Source organism: Nilaparvata lugens, chromosome Y (genome assembly GCF_014356525.2).
Source record: "Nilaparvata lugens isolate BPH chromosome Y, ASM1435652v1, whole genome shotgun sequence".
NCBI classification, from domain to species: domain Eukaryota; kingdom Metazoa; phylum Arthropoda; class Insecta; order Hemiptera; family Delphacidae; genus Nilaparvata; species Nilaparvata lugens.
In genome coordinates this window covers 5,909,604-5,925,812 of record NC_052519.1, presented here as the reverse complement: position 1 = coordinate 5,925,812, position 16,209 = coordinate 5,909,604, and the positions used below count along the sequence as shown (strand labels likewise).

The 16,209-nt window shown below is 31.0% G+C and overlaps 1 protein-coding gene across 1 annotated transcript in view; it reads left to right on the top strand.

The window, feature by feature from the left end:
• LOC120355115 overlaps positions 1-16,209 on the top strand; it is a 201,009-nt gene that overhangs the window by 23,986 nt on the left and 160,814 nt on the right. Inside the window, exon 5 of the mRNA XM_039443435.1 lies at positions 908-1,062. Coding sequence (XP_039299369.1) covers positions 908-1,062 — 155 coding nt within the window. The remainder of the gene's footprint in view (positions 1-907; positions 1,063-16,209) is intronic.

Below are 16,209 nucleotides of genomic sequence, written 5' to 3'. Positions count from 1 at the left end.
TTTCATAATTGAAAATATGTCTGTTTTTCTGAAAATTTGATGATGATTTCTGGTAGATCAACAAAAAATAATAGATGCACAACCATTTTCTACAAATTATAACTTTATTCTTCATATATTTTCAAACAAATTAATGATTGTATAATAGCATAGCCACCTCTAATACAAGTCCCGCGGCCCACGATATTGCAACGTCGCAGTGTAGTCCTAGAATCTAATAAATGTTGGTGAAAAAGATCAGCTGGTATTTTTTTAAATCTTTTTCTATGAATCATGTATTAGATTCTAGGCCTACACTGCGACGTTGCAATATCGTAGACCACGGCCTTGTATTAGAGGTGGCTATGATAATAGTCAATTTCCTAAAAAAATAATGACAAATTCATTCAATATTGTAAAAAACTCACACTATTACTAGGCTGGGTGATAAATCACCCGGAGTCACATACAGTAGAACTAGCACAGGGCACAAACAAAGAACTATATTTATATCTGTAGGCATCGTTGCCAACCTAGAGCATCGAAATTTCTCAAGCCCTGGTGATTTTTCACCGAGCCTAGTAATTAAGGGTTAAGCCTCAGTCTGCTAATGCCCAATCCGAAAGTCGTAGTAGTTGCTGTGCGTGAAGCTATATGACGCTGGTTAGGTAGTCTCTCATACTGTGCCATTCGTAACCGCACAAATCGGCTAAAACAGACAGTAATCAACAGAAATCGGCTTGAGTTAAGAAAAATCGGCTAGAAATTTGGACTAAACAATCCATACCATAGGATTTCTTCTTATGCCTTGATTTTTTATGGTTATATTCATTGTAAACTGTTTTCTCTCATTGTATTTTATGTGTGAATTAAATAACTAAATTGAATAAATAGAAAATTTAAATGGAAATAAATAAATTGATTGCAGGTGGAAGCAAGTGAGGAGACACAAGCAAGAGATCTGCTCCTTCTGCTCAGAGTTGCCAACAGTGATGCCCAGTTCTACTCTCAGTTTTTCTCGCGAGAACAAGATGGTGTGCTAGCATGCCATCACCATGCAAATCGGGCCTCCATATTCTCAAGGTAGACATTGTTTCTTCATAATTTATTATTAGTAGACTTCTGTGAACATAGACTTGGCGCAGTTATAAACCACAGCGTCCTTTGATACTGTTCATCAGAGTAAATTCTATCCTGTCTTGTGTCGGCGAGATATCTGTGTGAAAACGTTTACCGTATAGTCTGATGGGGTTGAAAAGTTTTTAAAAAATTGGTACTATGGGATATGTTAATAACCAAACAAGTATCCCTAATAGTCCAGTCAATATAGACATAAAAAAGGGGTGTGCTTGCAATTTATATTGTAGTTCTGATTTTTTAATATATTAGGGTACATAAGAGAAGTCCAGAACCAATTTATTCTTGCAAAATTTCCTTGTGCTACATACAGGGTGGCCCAAACATCTCGTATTTTCAGCTCATTTTCCAGTTTTGAGTTATTTCTGCCAAATCTCATGATCGGACAGACAAATTTGCTTTTGCCTTTTTTCTAGAATATGAAAATCTGAATAAAATGAGATCATTCGGAACTCTCTATCTCCAATAAATACTGATTTATGATTTTTCAAAAATGAGTGAAATTTGAAGAGAAAATCAATTTCTGATGAATTTTAGATTTTGATCAACAATATCTTCCGATTGTTACCATTTAGATGTATAATTCAAAATCCCTCTGGGCGTATTTTTGCGCTCTACAATCTGAGATCATTTAGAGAGCTCTATCTCATATAGATTTCCAGGTACACCTGACAACAATGCTCCTTGTATTGTGAAAAACACTTAATTTTCAGCTTCAACTATCATCACCAACTACATTGTACTCACATTGATATTTCGCATAATGACATAGGTTCATGAGATTATGTTCTATGAGAATCACCCGTTAGATGCACTTCATTTCAGTATTTCGTAGTGGAGAGGCGCGCTTAAGGACACCTCAAGGTGTACCTGGAAATCTATATGAGATAGAGCGCTCTACCTGATCTCAGATTGTAGAGCACAAATTTACGCCCAGAGGGATTTTGAATTATACATCTAAATGGTAACAATCGGAAGATATTGTTGATCAAAAACTAAAATTCATCAAAATTGATTTTTTCTTCAAATTTCACTCATTTTTGAAAAATCATAACTCATTATTCATTGGAGATAGAGAGTTTCCTAATAATCTCATTTTATTCAGAATTTCATATTCTAGAAAAAAGGCAAGAGCAAATTTTTCTGTCCGATCATGAGATTTGGCAGAAATAGCTGAAAACTGGAAAATGAGCTGAAAATATGAGGTTTTTGGGCCACCCTGTATCTAGCACAAGGAAATTTTGCATGAAGAAATTGGTTCTGGACTTCTCTTATGTACTCTAATAATATATTAAAAAATCAGAACCACAATATAAATTGCATGCACCAATGTATAATATTATTCATCATAAATCAGCTGACAAGTGACTACACAGATGTGTGGAGAAGCCAGTCTATTGCTGTATTTCCATAAGGTCTATAGTTTCAATCAGGTACTTGTGGATGAGAATACTGCGTGAGGTCTACTGTTCACAGAACTACTAGTAATTTACTAAGAAAGAAATTATATTTTTCATAATGAATTTTTATAATCAAGATGAAATATTTTGTTGATTAATTATTAATTCTACATTGTTAAAAGTCGATCTGGCAACAGAGCAAAGCGAGAAAGAGAGCGCTATTTGCTTTGTTGAATGATAGACAAGGATAGCAATATTCAAACACTGCCATTATAACGTGGACCTCACTATGGTAAGCATAGCATCAGGTGATGAAAGTGGAATGCGCGTGCTCGTGGCGCAGAAGTCTGTAGGCTACGCACCTTTAAACAGTCAAGTGATGGTACGGTAATTTTACCACACATAAATATTATACAATCATGATATCAGGATAATCTATAGTAGGTATTTGTATAAACCACGAATAGCCTAAAAGTTGCATTTACACCAAAGTTATCAACAAAATGTTTATTTTTCCATCCTTACACATTCTATTAGATTGAACATCACTTGAGATACGCATGATGTGCATATGTATATGTGATGGTCAAGTTCCGTTCAATCTAATAGAATCTATAAGGATGGAAAAATAAACATTTTTTATAACTTTGGTGTAAATGCAGCACAAGTGGAGGAAAGATTATGAATGATTATAAATGAATGACTGGGTATTCTCAGTAATATGTGAAAGATATTATTGGAATTGGATGAAAACGATTCGATATTGTCAAAGCCACTAATAATAATTTATGGAAACAATTTGAGATGATAGTTTCTCCATAGTTATAACATTGCAGTATCTTAACTGATTTTGAAAATTAGTAGTGATTTATTATTTTTATTATTATTATTATAAATGAATGACAAGATTATGTAATAATACCGGGTAATTCAAAATAAAGGACTTTACAACTTTGAAAATTCATATAAATCTTATTAACAAGTTACAGAGCTGGTTTTGGTGTTGTTTCAACCTTCCGGCAGTCGCGCTGTTGTAAAAAGACCTCACGCAGTATTCTCATCCACAAGTACCTGATTGAAACTATAGACCTTATGGAAATACAGTAAATAGACTGGCTTCTCCACACATCTGTGTAATCACTTGTCAGCTGATTTATGATGAATAATTCTATAGTCTGATTTTACTCTAATATTGGCGTATGAAGGAGGCTCCTTTTTCCTTTTATATTATTCTTGGAATGCAAAATTTCAAAAAACCTTGTATTGGACTAAACAGCACATTTACTTCTCATTACCTAAAGTATAAATTCTAATAACCAAATATATATGTATAACAACCACAATAAAGTAAAATCACAGAAAATTCATCAATTGTACTCTGTCTTAAAACCGAAATTCTTATTATATTTTTTATTCTGTATTTGTCTCCACGAATGTAATAGTTCATTTTTAGCTTTTGAACTCGCAGCAGGCGCTCAGGTTTTCCTTGCCGGCTGTGCCAACAAGTAATATTTATTTATTCGAATTGTATTGTATAATTTAAATTATAGTAAGTTTTATAATGTAATTTTGTTTTGGCAAATAAATTATTATTATTATTTATACGTCGTCGCGCAATTAAAAAGGAACATACCTGTCAAATTTCATGAAAATCTATACTGCGTTTTGCCGTAAATGCGCAATATAAACATTCAAACATTAATTTAAACATTTAAACATTTAAACATTTAAACATTTAAACATTTAAACATTTAAACATTAAACATTTTTAAACATTTAACATTTAAACATTTAAACATTTAAACATTTAAACATTTAAACATTTAAACACTTTAAACATTTAAACATTTAAACATTTAAACATTTAAACATTGAACATTTTAAACATTTAAACATTTAAACATTTAAACATTTAAACATTTAAACATTTAAACATTTAAACATTTAAACATTTAAACATTTAAACATTTAAACATTTTCAAAACATTTAAACAATTTAAACTTTAAACATTCAAACATTTAAACATTTAAACATTTGAACATTTAAACATTTAAACATTTAAACATTTGAACATTTAAACATTAAACATTTAAAACATTTAAACATTAAACATTTAAACATTTAAACATTTAAACATTTAAACATTTAAACATTTAAACATTTAAACATTTAAACATTTAAACATTAAACATTTAACATTTAAACATTTAAAAATTTAAACATTTAAACATTAAACATGTTAAACATTAAACATTTAAACATTTAAACATTTAAACATTAAACATTTAAACATTCAAACATTTAAACATTTAAACATTTAAACATTAAACATTTAAACATTTAAACATTCAACATTTAAACATTTAAACATTAAAAATTTAAACATTTAAACATTTAAACATTTAAAACATTTAAACATTTAAACCATTTAAACATTTAAACATGTTAAACATTTAAACATTTAAACATTTAAACATTTAAACATTAAACATTTAAACATTTAAACATTTAAACATTTAAACATTAAACATTTAAAACATTTAAACATTTAACATTTAAACATTTAAACATTAAACATTTAAACATTTAAACATTTAACATTTAAACCATTTAAACATTTAAACATTTTTTTAACATTTAAACATTTAAACATTTAAACATTTAAAACATTTTTAAACATTTAAACATTTAAACATTTAAACATTTAAACATTTAAAACATTTAAACATTTAAACATTTAAACATTTAAACATTTAACATTTAAACATTTTAAACATTTAACATTTAAACATTTAAACATTTAAACATTTAAACATTTAAACATTTAACATTTAAACATTTAAACATTTAAACATTTAAACATTTAAACATTTAAACATTTAAAACATTTAAACATTTAAACATTTAAACATTTAAACATTTAAACATTTAAACATTTAAACATTCAAACATTCAAACATACAAACATTCAAACATTTAAACATTAAGAGAAATGCCAAACCGTCGACTTGAATCTTAGACCTCACTTCGCTCGGTCAATAACTGAAGAACTTAACATGATTGACTGCAATGAATTGCTAAGTATCTATATAGGTACGTTTCCTTATGTTACCATACATATCCATATATATGTTTTTCCGTAATTGTTTTACACATTCTATGTTGCTAAATAAATATTCCTCGGATATTTTTAGAAGTTTCCCCATGCATGTATTATTTTTTATATTTATCAAACCATTTATTAATTTCCTACCTTCATATTTGTTACGTAGCCCTCTAGAACTCATAATTCATCATCGATAATTCTCACTATAATGAAGGAAAGAACTTATTAATATACACGTACGGGATAGGAAATTCAAGTATGACGCATCAACACGTCTGAACTACTGGACTGATTAACTTTAAATTTTGCATATATTGTTTCTTAATTTTCAAGGATGGTTATATTAGGCCTATTTTAAGCTCTTCAAGTTTTCAGTTTGTCTCAACTTGACCCTTGCTGAGCACAGGTACCTGCTAGTCTATAATACAAATGAGGGAAGAATTCTAAAATAAATAATAATCAATCTATTATAAAGAAAAGAGTTGGTTTCCTATCCTTGTTGTCATCAAAATTCAGTTTCATACATTATAAATTTACTAACAAAATCACATAAGCTAAATAATAATAAGCTAATAACAGTTTTGAAACTAATAATAATCTAATATATAATATTGGCGTTGCCAGCAAAACAAAGTTTGTGCGCTAGCAACGAGCATCCAGTAGTCTAAGCACTCCAATTTAAGACAAATAGAAAAATAAGTAACTCTGTATGAAACAAAAATTTAGCAAATACTTCACAAAAAAATTAGAATTCACTTTCAAAAAAAAACACGATAGTGGAGTAGTTCATAGCATAAACATAGATGAAATATAATTCCTTAAACAAATATCCATTTTGATACATCAACAATTTGAAATACAGTACAGGAACTATATCATATAGGAGTATTGCACTATGGCTCAGAGACATAGACTATCGGTAAGGCGGAAGAAAAGGCAATCAATGCATTTGAAGTATGGTGTTGGAGGCAAATGCTGAAAATAAAATGGACCGATAGAATAACAAATGAGAAGTATTTCAAAGGGCTGAAGAGACACAAAAAACTCTATTGAAATCTCTTAGGGACAGACGGCATTCTTGGATAGGACATATTATAAGACACAGCGAATTCACGCTAACAATACTGGAAGGTGCAATCAGTGGACAACGGGCTCGTGGAGACCCCGGCTACAATATTTGAAGCAGATATTCCGGGATCTTGGGGTCCAGAGCTATACCCAACTAAAACAGCTGGCTCTGGACAGACAAAGATGGAAAGCTGCCAACCAATCGGACGATTGAAGCAGAAGAAGACAGGATAACATTATATAAATTGAATTCAGTCTGAGAGACAACTTTCAGTTAGTAAAGGGGGAATAATAGCATGAAACTTGAAAATAAAGAATTGATAAATGCCTAGAATTAAAAATATATTTTGACTACAACATTTTCGGTCTTGATCCAGTTTTCAATTTTCGTTCCAAGTGCTTTTGAGGGTTTCATTTTATAAAATGTTCAGGATAATATTTATTAGTTTATTTACTGTGTAGTTGAATTGTCTCTGCATATAGTTAAGTCAGTTCGAGGAACATATATCTCTTTGCAGATCTGAAAATATAATTAGTTTGATGCATTGTATAATTATGATTGCTGACATATTTAATGAGAATTCTAATATATAGCTGTCAGACTGTCATAACTCCAGATTCCAGAAAAAGTTGGTGACTAGAGTATCGTCTGTGCACTTCCAAGGCTGCCTTGAGAATACCCTTTTGAATAAAATTCATTTTTTTATGAATGCACCACCCCACACCCTAATTCCATACTCGAAACTGACTGAGCATATGACTGTCTGAACTACTAAACTTATTGATTTGGAATAAAATTTTGTATGAAGATTCTTGGAAAACTGAGGATAGTTAAAGGCCTATTTTTAGTTCTTCAAGATCCCAGTATGTCAAGTTTTCAGTTTGTCAAGTTCAAAATTTTTCTGGTTTTAAGTACTCCAAATTTTCAGTCCTTCAAGTTTTCAACGTTCTTTAAGTCCTTCAGTCCTTCAAGTTTTCAGTCCTTCAAGTTTTTTGTAATACTTTGCTTGAGTAGTCATCGATAAAACTGTGTGTTCAACGGTTTTATTTTCTATCTTTATCTTCTACTCATATGTTGTGTCTATCTATCTATGATACCATAGCCACCTCTAATTACCTCAGTATTAAAGGTGGCTATGATAATACTATAAAGGAAAGAATTATTGGCTTATCCTATATATATGTAGGCCAACTGGATAGGAAATACACAATAATAGATACATCATGACATCTGAACTAGACAACTGATTAACTTGAAATTTTTCATAAAGTTTCTTAATTTCCCAAGGATGGTTATAGGCCTATGTTCGCAATTTTTTAGTATTAAGATCTGGAATTATTCTTTTTGACACTTTTATAATATTATGTGAAACATTACCTGGTTATTGCCATATCCAAAGTGAGCCGCTGTGTTATACAGTCATCATAGGCCTGCTGTAATTCACTGGAAAATTCAAGACAGACAATGAATATACAAACTATACAGCAAGGAAGGCTTGAGAGATATTGGAATTTGAACTGAGCTGTATCAATATTCTACTACTGATAAGACAAGAAATGATTATCAAATAAAATAGCCAGTTTATTACCATTCAAATCATAATATTTGTAATATTTCTAAAGAAGATAATAGAAACAAATAAAAGGAGAAGCCTTCTATTATCATCCTTTTTGATAGAATAAGAAAGATAATCTTCTTGAAATGTACCTAATCTCGAGATCTTGAGGCTTCACGTTCAAACTAAAACTGAAGAAAACAGGAAATCTTTTTAATGGCTGCCGCTCAAGTGCAAAAGCATGCATCACCCCGGAACTTCAAAGTTATTGATATAGACAATCTTTATTGTTAACATTAAAACAGTCTATATTTCTGGGGCAGATTGATGATTTCTTCATGGGGGACATTTGTGCTTCCACTGAAATAATGTTGGAATCAATAAAATAGTAGTTTATTATTATTTGAATTTAAAACTTGAAAATTATTCCATAGGCTTGGTGTGTTCCTTGTGACATTTTCAGCACAAACTGGAATCTAATTTGAAAAAATGATATAACTTTCTCAATTTTGGATGGAAACATTTGAAATTCTAGGACAATGTTTATAACATAAACTGAATCGTTAAGGATTTTTTTCAAAATTTTCCATCATCAATTACCAATTATTAAAAATTTTAAACGTTAGTAGCCTGTCAACGGCCCGTCTGACGGGATTTTTGCATGGAGAAGAAGTGCTGGAAATCTACTTCTGTAGCCGAATAAGTAATAAAAGACTGCTTTTTTGAACATTTTTGGGAAACTTAGAAATCGGTCAAATTTTCTAAGTCCCTATGGATAAAATTAGCGCAAAAGGTCTATTAATCATCAACAGTGACTTGTAGACGATTTTCGCAAAAGACAAAGAGTGTTTGAAATTCAATTCTGCATCCGAACTATTGATTAGAAATACAATTTTTCGACTTTTTTGGGAAACTTGAACATCTCGCAAATTTATTCAGTCCCTCTGGATTTAGCGCGAAATGTCAATTATATCGTTAACAGTGCATTGTAGACGATTTTCGCAAAAGACAAAAAGTATTTGAATTGCAATTCTGCACCCGAATTGATCAACAAAAAGCTTAAAGTGAGACTTTTTGGAAAACTCAAAAAATTTTAGTCTTAATTTATTTGTGATTTGATTGTATGGTATGAGATGTTGTGATATTTTCCATAATTGAAAGAATAAGACTTTGATATTGTCAATATCACTTTTATTTTCGAAAATTAATTTATAATTCAGAACCAGGTTTCATGGTAAAACCTACCACATCTTCAGCTGAACTAATAAGTTGTTGTTATTGGAGGAACAGGAAATTCAATTTTAGGTTATATGGTGGGATTGTATAGGGGAAGGAGAATGAAATTTGTTAGTGGGAATGGATGAAGTAATGATGAAATTAAACTATGTTAATATTTGAAGAATGGAAAATTACATTTTAAATGGAAATCTAGACATCTTAAAAAATATATATATACATCAATTTGGTTGGTAGCTTACTGGTGATTGTATATCATTTAGTTTTGAAATTCTGTCTCAATTCTAAAGGTTATAATAATATATAAAAATTATAAAACAAAGGATATTATTATGAAAACAATTATAATAATTGTGATTAGTCTAATCTAAAACACAATAAGATAATCAGTCTTATCTAATTTTTTTTCCTCAATGTTACCTTTAGGTTGGTACTGGTCATGGCACCAACTTGAATATAAACTTAATTTTGAGAAATTTATCGAACTAGAATATTATATTTCACTTAACCTTATAAGGTGCTTAATATAGTAGGGGGAGAGGGGAGAGAACTTGATAAGAAATTTGATAAAGGGGTGGGGGATCTTAGTAATTGAATTATTCTGTTCAACTTTGGGGTAATTATTATTGCTAGTGGGAGATCATGGCCTGAAATTGAGATCCTTCTGAGGTTCAAAAGTTGAGTGATACTAGATATTGGAGCTGAGTATGAACATGATATTACCCACTGCCCACTTGTTATGTTAGGTTATATTGGCCAGATCTTGTAATGGAAATTGAATTGGAATGTTATCAAATAGACAATAATTGTTTATACTTAAAACTATGAGTAGTTGTGAGCAAGTAGTATGATAATATTTTAGTTGAGATTTATATAGATACTCAAGTCAATTCTTATCAAAAATCTGAGATTCTAATAATGTATATGAACAAATTAATTTAAAATAAGGAACTAATGTAATTGGGTCTACCTGAACTAAGTGATATACCCTAAAAGTAGAAGAACAATATAATTGAGCTCATGTGGATTGTTTCATAGACTATGAACTAGAATATAACAACTATAATAAGTTCACAAGTTAATGGTGATGACTGGTATTGATTCGTTCAAGTTATCTACTTGTTATATATCAATTTGCTTATCCTACAATTGAAATATTCTACTTGTTCATTCAAGCTTGTGGATTCTGTGTCTGTTTTTAATTTGAAGATTTCAATGGCTTCAAGTACATTGAGGAGTTTGCTTTTTTGGCCTGTGTGCAATATTTGGATGTTATTGTTGGGGTTGAAATTGTGTCCAGAGTTTATGAGGTGTTCTGCAAATTTGGAAGTATCTAGTTTTTTGTTTTTGAAGGCTGATATGTGTTCTTGTATCCTAGTTTTGAACTTTCTCCCTGTTTGTCCAATATAGCTAGCATTGCAGTCTCCACAATTTAGTCTATAGACTCCACTTTTGTTTTCTATTCTGATGGAGTCTTTGGAATTGAAAATGCAGTTGAGTAGTGATGAGGTCTTGTAGGCTACATTCAAACCTTTCTTTTTAATAAGTTTACCTATTTTGTCTGATACTTGGCCTATGTAGGGAATGGTAATCCAAGTATTGTTTTCATCTTTAGTGAGTGAGACTGTTGATTTTCATTGTGTAATGCATTTTCCTCTTCTTAAGAAGTTTGATGATGGTTCTCCTGCTATTATTGTTGTTCTTTCCCAATTCAAAAATAGTATTCAGTTCTTTGTTATAATCTTTGTGGTCTTGTGGTATTTTAATGAGTCTGTCTATCATGGAATGGAAAGCTGCCATTTTATGATTGAATGGGTGACATGAGTGGGATGGAATGAGAGTGTCTGTGTTTGTGGGTTTTCTGAAAATCTTGAATTCATGTGTATTTTTCTCATGTGAAATGGTCAAGTCTAGGAAATTAATTTGGTGATCTGATTCTATTTCCATTGTGAATATGATGTTTTTGTGGATTTTGTTTATGATATTGTGGAAGGAGTCCAGTTGTCTGTTGGTTCCTCCCCCAGAGGCAAATGATGTCATCTACATACCTGAACCAGTACTTGATATTGTCCTTAAACAGAGGTTCTTCACATATCTTATGCTCCAGGTTGTCCATAAAGATTTCAGCCAACAGTGGAGACAATGATGATCCCATTGCTAGACCTCCTTCTTGTTGGAACATCCTGTTGTTGAATTTGAAGAAGCTGATTCAATTCCTGTATTTTGTTGTTGTCCATGGAAGTTGTGTGGAGGATTCTTGTAGCTAGGTGAACACTTTCTGTTGCTGGTATACTGGTGAAGAGGTTCTTTATGTCAAAAGACGCCAGTTTGTGTGTGGTAGGGGCTGGTATCTTTGATAGTTTTTCCACCAGTTCTACTGAGTTTTTGATTCCGAATCTGGGTTGAAATGATGTGCTGTTCCTGAATATGCTATTGATTTTGTGAGCAAGTTTATGAGAAGGAGAGTTTATGTATGAAACTACAGGTCTGATTGGTATACCTGCTTTGTGGAGTTTTGGTAGCCCAAAAAGTCTTGGGGTTGAAGCATTCATTGATATCAAATTTCTCTTTTCCCATGAAGTGAATAATGTCTTAGTATTGGTTAAAGATTTTTTCACTTCCTGATTGAATTTCTCTGTTGGATCTTTGTCAATTGGTTTGAATTTGTTCTCTCTAATAAAATGTTCAACTTTGTCTGTGTAATCTTGTTTGTTGAGGATGACTGTGGAATTTCCTTTGTCTGATTTGGTTACTATTAGGTCATTGTTTTGTACTTTGTATTTCAATGTTTTGAGTACATTCATTTCCTTTTGTGGGGTAGTCTTTTTGAGTTCAGGTATCTTACTAAAATATCAGCACACTTGTTGCTTAAAAGTCTGTCTTCACTGATTTCAGTATTTTTATCAAGATGAGCAGCCAATAGTTGAGTATCATTAACCATCATCAAACTTCTTAAGAAGAGGAAAATGCATTACACAATGAAATCAACAGTCTCACTCACTAAAGATGAAAACAATACTTGGATTACCATTCCCTACATAGGCCAAGTATCAGACAAAATAGGTAAACTTATTAAAAAGAAAGGTTTGAATGTGGCCTACAAGACCTCATCACTACTCAACTGCATTTTCAATTCCAAAGACCCATCAGAATAGAAAACAAAAGTGGAGTCCATAGACTAAATTGTGGAGACTGCAATGCTAGCTATATTGGACAAACAGGGAGAAAGTTCAAAACTAGAATACAAGAACACATATCAGCCTTCAAAAACAAAAAACTAGATACTTCCAAATTTGCAGAACACCTTATAAACTCTGGACACAATTTCAACCCCAACAATAACATCCAAATATTGCACACAGGCCAAAAAAGCAAACTCCTCAATGTACTTGAAGCCATTGAAATCTTCAAATTAAAAACAGACACAGAATCCACAAGCTTGAATGAACAAGTAGAATATTTTAATTGTAGGATAAGCAAATTGATATATAACAAGTAGATAACTTGAATGAATCAATACCAGTCATCACCATTAACTTGTGAACTTATTATAGTTGTTATATTCTAGTTCATAGTCTATGAAACAATCCACATGAGCTCAATTATATTGTTCTTCTACTTTTAGGGTATATCACTTAGTTCAGGTAGACCCAATTACATTAGTTCCTAATTTTAAATTAATTTGTTCATATACATTATTAGAATCTCAGATTTTTGATAAGAATTTGACTTGAGTATCTATATAAATCTCAACTAAAATATTATCATACTACTTGCTCACAACTACTCATAGTTTTAAGTATAAACAATTATTGTCTATTTGATAACATTCCAATTCAATTTCCATTACAAGATCTGGCCAATATAACCTAACATAACAAGTGGACATCGGGTAATATTATTTTCATACTTAGCTCCAATATCTAGTATTACTCAACTTTTGAACCCAAGAGGGATCACCTTTCTCTTTTTTTTCAAAATCCAAGCAAATTGTAGGATAAGCAAATTATTAATGATATATAACAAGTAGATAACTTCCACAAATCAATAACAGTTATCACCATTATCTTGAGAACTTATTATAGTTGTTATATTCTAGTTCATAGTCTATGAAACAATCCACATAAGCTCAATTATATTGTTCTTCTACTTTTAGGGTATATCACTTAGTTCAGGTAGACCCAATTACATTAGTTCCTAATTTTAAATTAATTTGTTCATATACATTATTAGAATCTCAGATTTTTGATAAGAATTTGACTTGAGTATCTATATAAATCTCAACTGAAATATTATCATACTACTTGCTCACAACTACTCATAGTTTTAAGTATAAACAATTATTGTCTATTTGATAACATTCCAATTCAATTTCCATTACAAGATCTGGCCAATATAACCTAACATAACAAGTGGGCAGTGGGTAATATCATGTTCATACTCAGCTCCAATATCTAGTATTACTCAACTTTTGAACCCTAGAGGGATCTCAATTTCAGGCCATGATCTCCCACTAGCAATAATAATTAACCTGAAAGTTGAACAGAATAATTCAATTACTAAGATCCCCCACCCCTTTATCAAATTTCTTATTAAGTTCTCTCCCCTCTCCCCCTACTATATTAAGCACCTTATAAGGTTAAGTGAAATTTAATATTCTAGTTTGATAAATTTCTCAAAATTAAGTTTATATTCAAGTTGGTGCCATGACCAGTACCAACCTAAAGGTAACATTGAGGAAAAAAAAATTTAGATAAGACTGATTATCTTATTGTGTTTTAGATTAGACTAATCACAATTATTATGAATTGTTTTCATAATAATATCCTTTGTTTTTATAATTTTATAATATTATTATAACCTTCAGAATTGAGACAGAATTTCAAAACCATAAATGATCATACAATCACCAGTAAGCTACCAACCAAATTTGATGTATATATATATTTTTTTCTTGAGATGTCTAGATTTCCATTTAAAATGTAATTTTCCATTCTTCAAATATTAACATAGTTTAATTTCATCGTTAATTCATCCATTCCCACTAACAAATTTCATTCTCCTTCCCCTATACAATCCCAACACATAACCTAAAATTGAATTTCCTGTTCCTCCAATAACAACAAACTTATTAGCTCAGCTGAAGATGTGGTAGGTTTTACCATGAAACCTGGTTCTGAATTATAAATTAATTTTCGAATAAATAAAAGTGATATTGACAATATCAAAGTCTTATTCTTTCAATAATTTATTTGTGTAAAACATTTCCTTTATCTCGATAACGGTGAGTTGGAGACAATTTTTGAAGAAGATAGAGAAGGGGTTGGAATTCAATTCCACTTAGGAATTATTGGTCAGAAAGCCTAAATTGAGACATTTTCAGGGATTAAGTTACACTGGTGAGGGAGGAGGAGACACCTTCTGAAAAAGATGTTTGATTCTCACTTTTAACATTTTCACTTAGGTAGTAGCCTACCAACTTTTCTAACGTTTATTTTAGTAAACATTTCTAACGTTTATCAAACGTTGTTTTTATAACGTTTATCAGCAATATACATTCTAGACGTTTATTAAACGTTTATAGAGTGAGTAAACATTTATTTTAGTAAACTTTTCTAATGTTTATTAAACATTGTTTTCATAACATTTATCGAATTTATACATTTTAAACATTTATTAAACGTTTTTTAAACTTTTTGTGCTGTGTGGGATGAACACTACAGGTTGATCTCCTCTCCCCTGTATTAGAGGAGATTTTGGATGTGACAATGAGAAATAGACAATGTAAAATAGGCTACTCCAGGATTGTTCGACACTCACAATAGAAACAAAATTCAAGGGAATGCATAGCAAGCAATATTCAAGATCAATTCAAATCGGCTTTAACTGACAAGGGGTATTCAAGGCAGAGTCAAGACTTGTTTGACCCATGCAATAAAAGCTAAATTCGAACGAATACATAGCATGCCATATTCAATTTCGATTCCAAACAAGTTTGTTAGCCTTGAAAAACAAGGGTATGCTGCTTTCGATTCTAGTATGGAAATTCAAGGGGACTTCGAGTTGAATGTCAAGCAAGACCGTTTTCAGCTGGATTCAACTTCAGCCTTGATTGACAAGTGAAGGCTGCTTCTAATTCAAGCCTTGAATCAAGCCTTACTGCTGACTGGGATACAATGCAGGTAAAAACAACAGGCATTCACCCAAAACTGCTTATCTATATAATAAGAGAGAGTAGGGTTGTGTTTGTTCATGTGTTCGTTTGTTCATTTGTTCACATCAAAACATGTCAACTTGTGGATTGCATACCGGAAGAACGGGAATGATTTAGATCTCCAAATTTTGAACATAGATTCTAAAAATATCAATCTCGTGCACCTGGAAGCCCAAATTTTAATTTTCCTTCTAGATTTTTCAGAATTAATGTTCAAATTCATCTTTGCTACCGTAGGCTACATGAAGTTCCATAGCCCAAAGTGTGTATTTTTATGAGCAGGTTATGAGACTATCATTTACGAACGTCTATGTAGCGCAGCGGTAAAAGGCCTGCTTCCTCGGTTCGAGTCCCCAAAGCTTCCCATTTTTTTGTTCCTAATTTTTTCCCTCGAAACGTATTATTATCAATTATTTTTTGAAGGAATTTGTTTTCATTACTATTGAACTTGGATTTTATCAAATAATTATTTTTAATGTAAAATTTTGCCACCAGTACAAATGAATTGGACA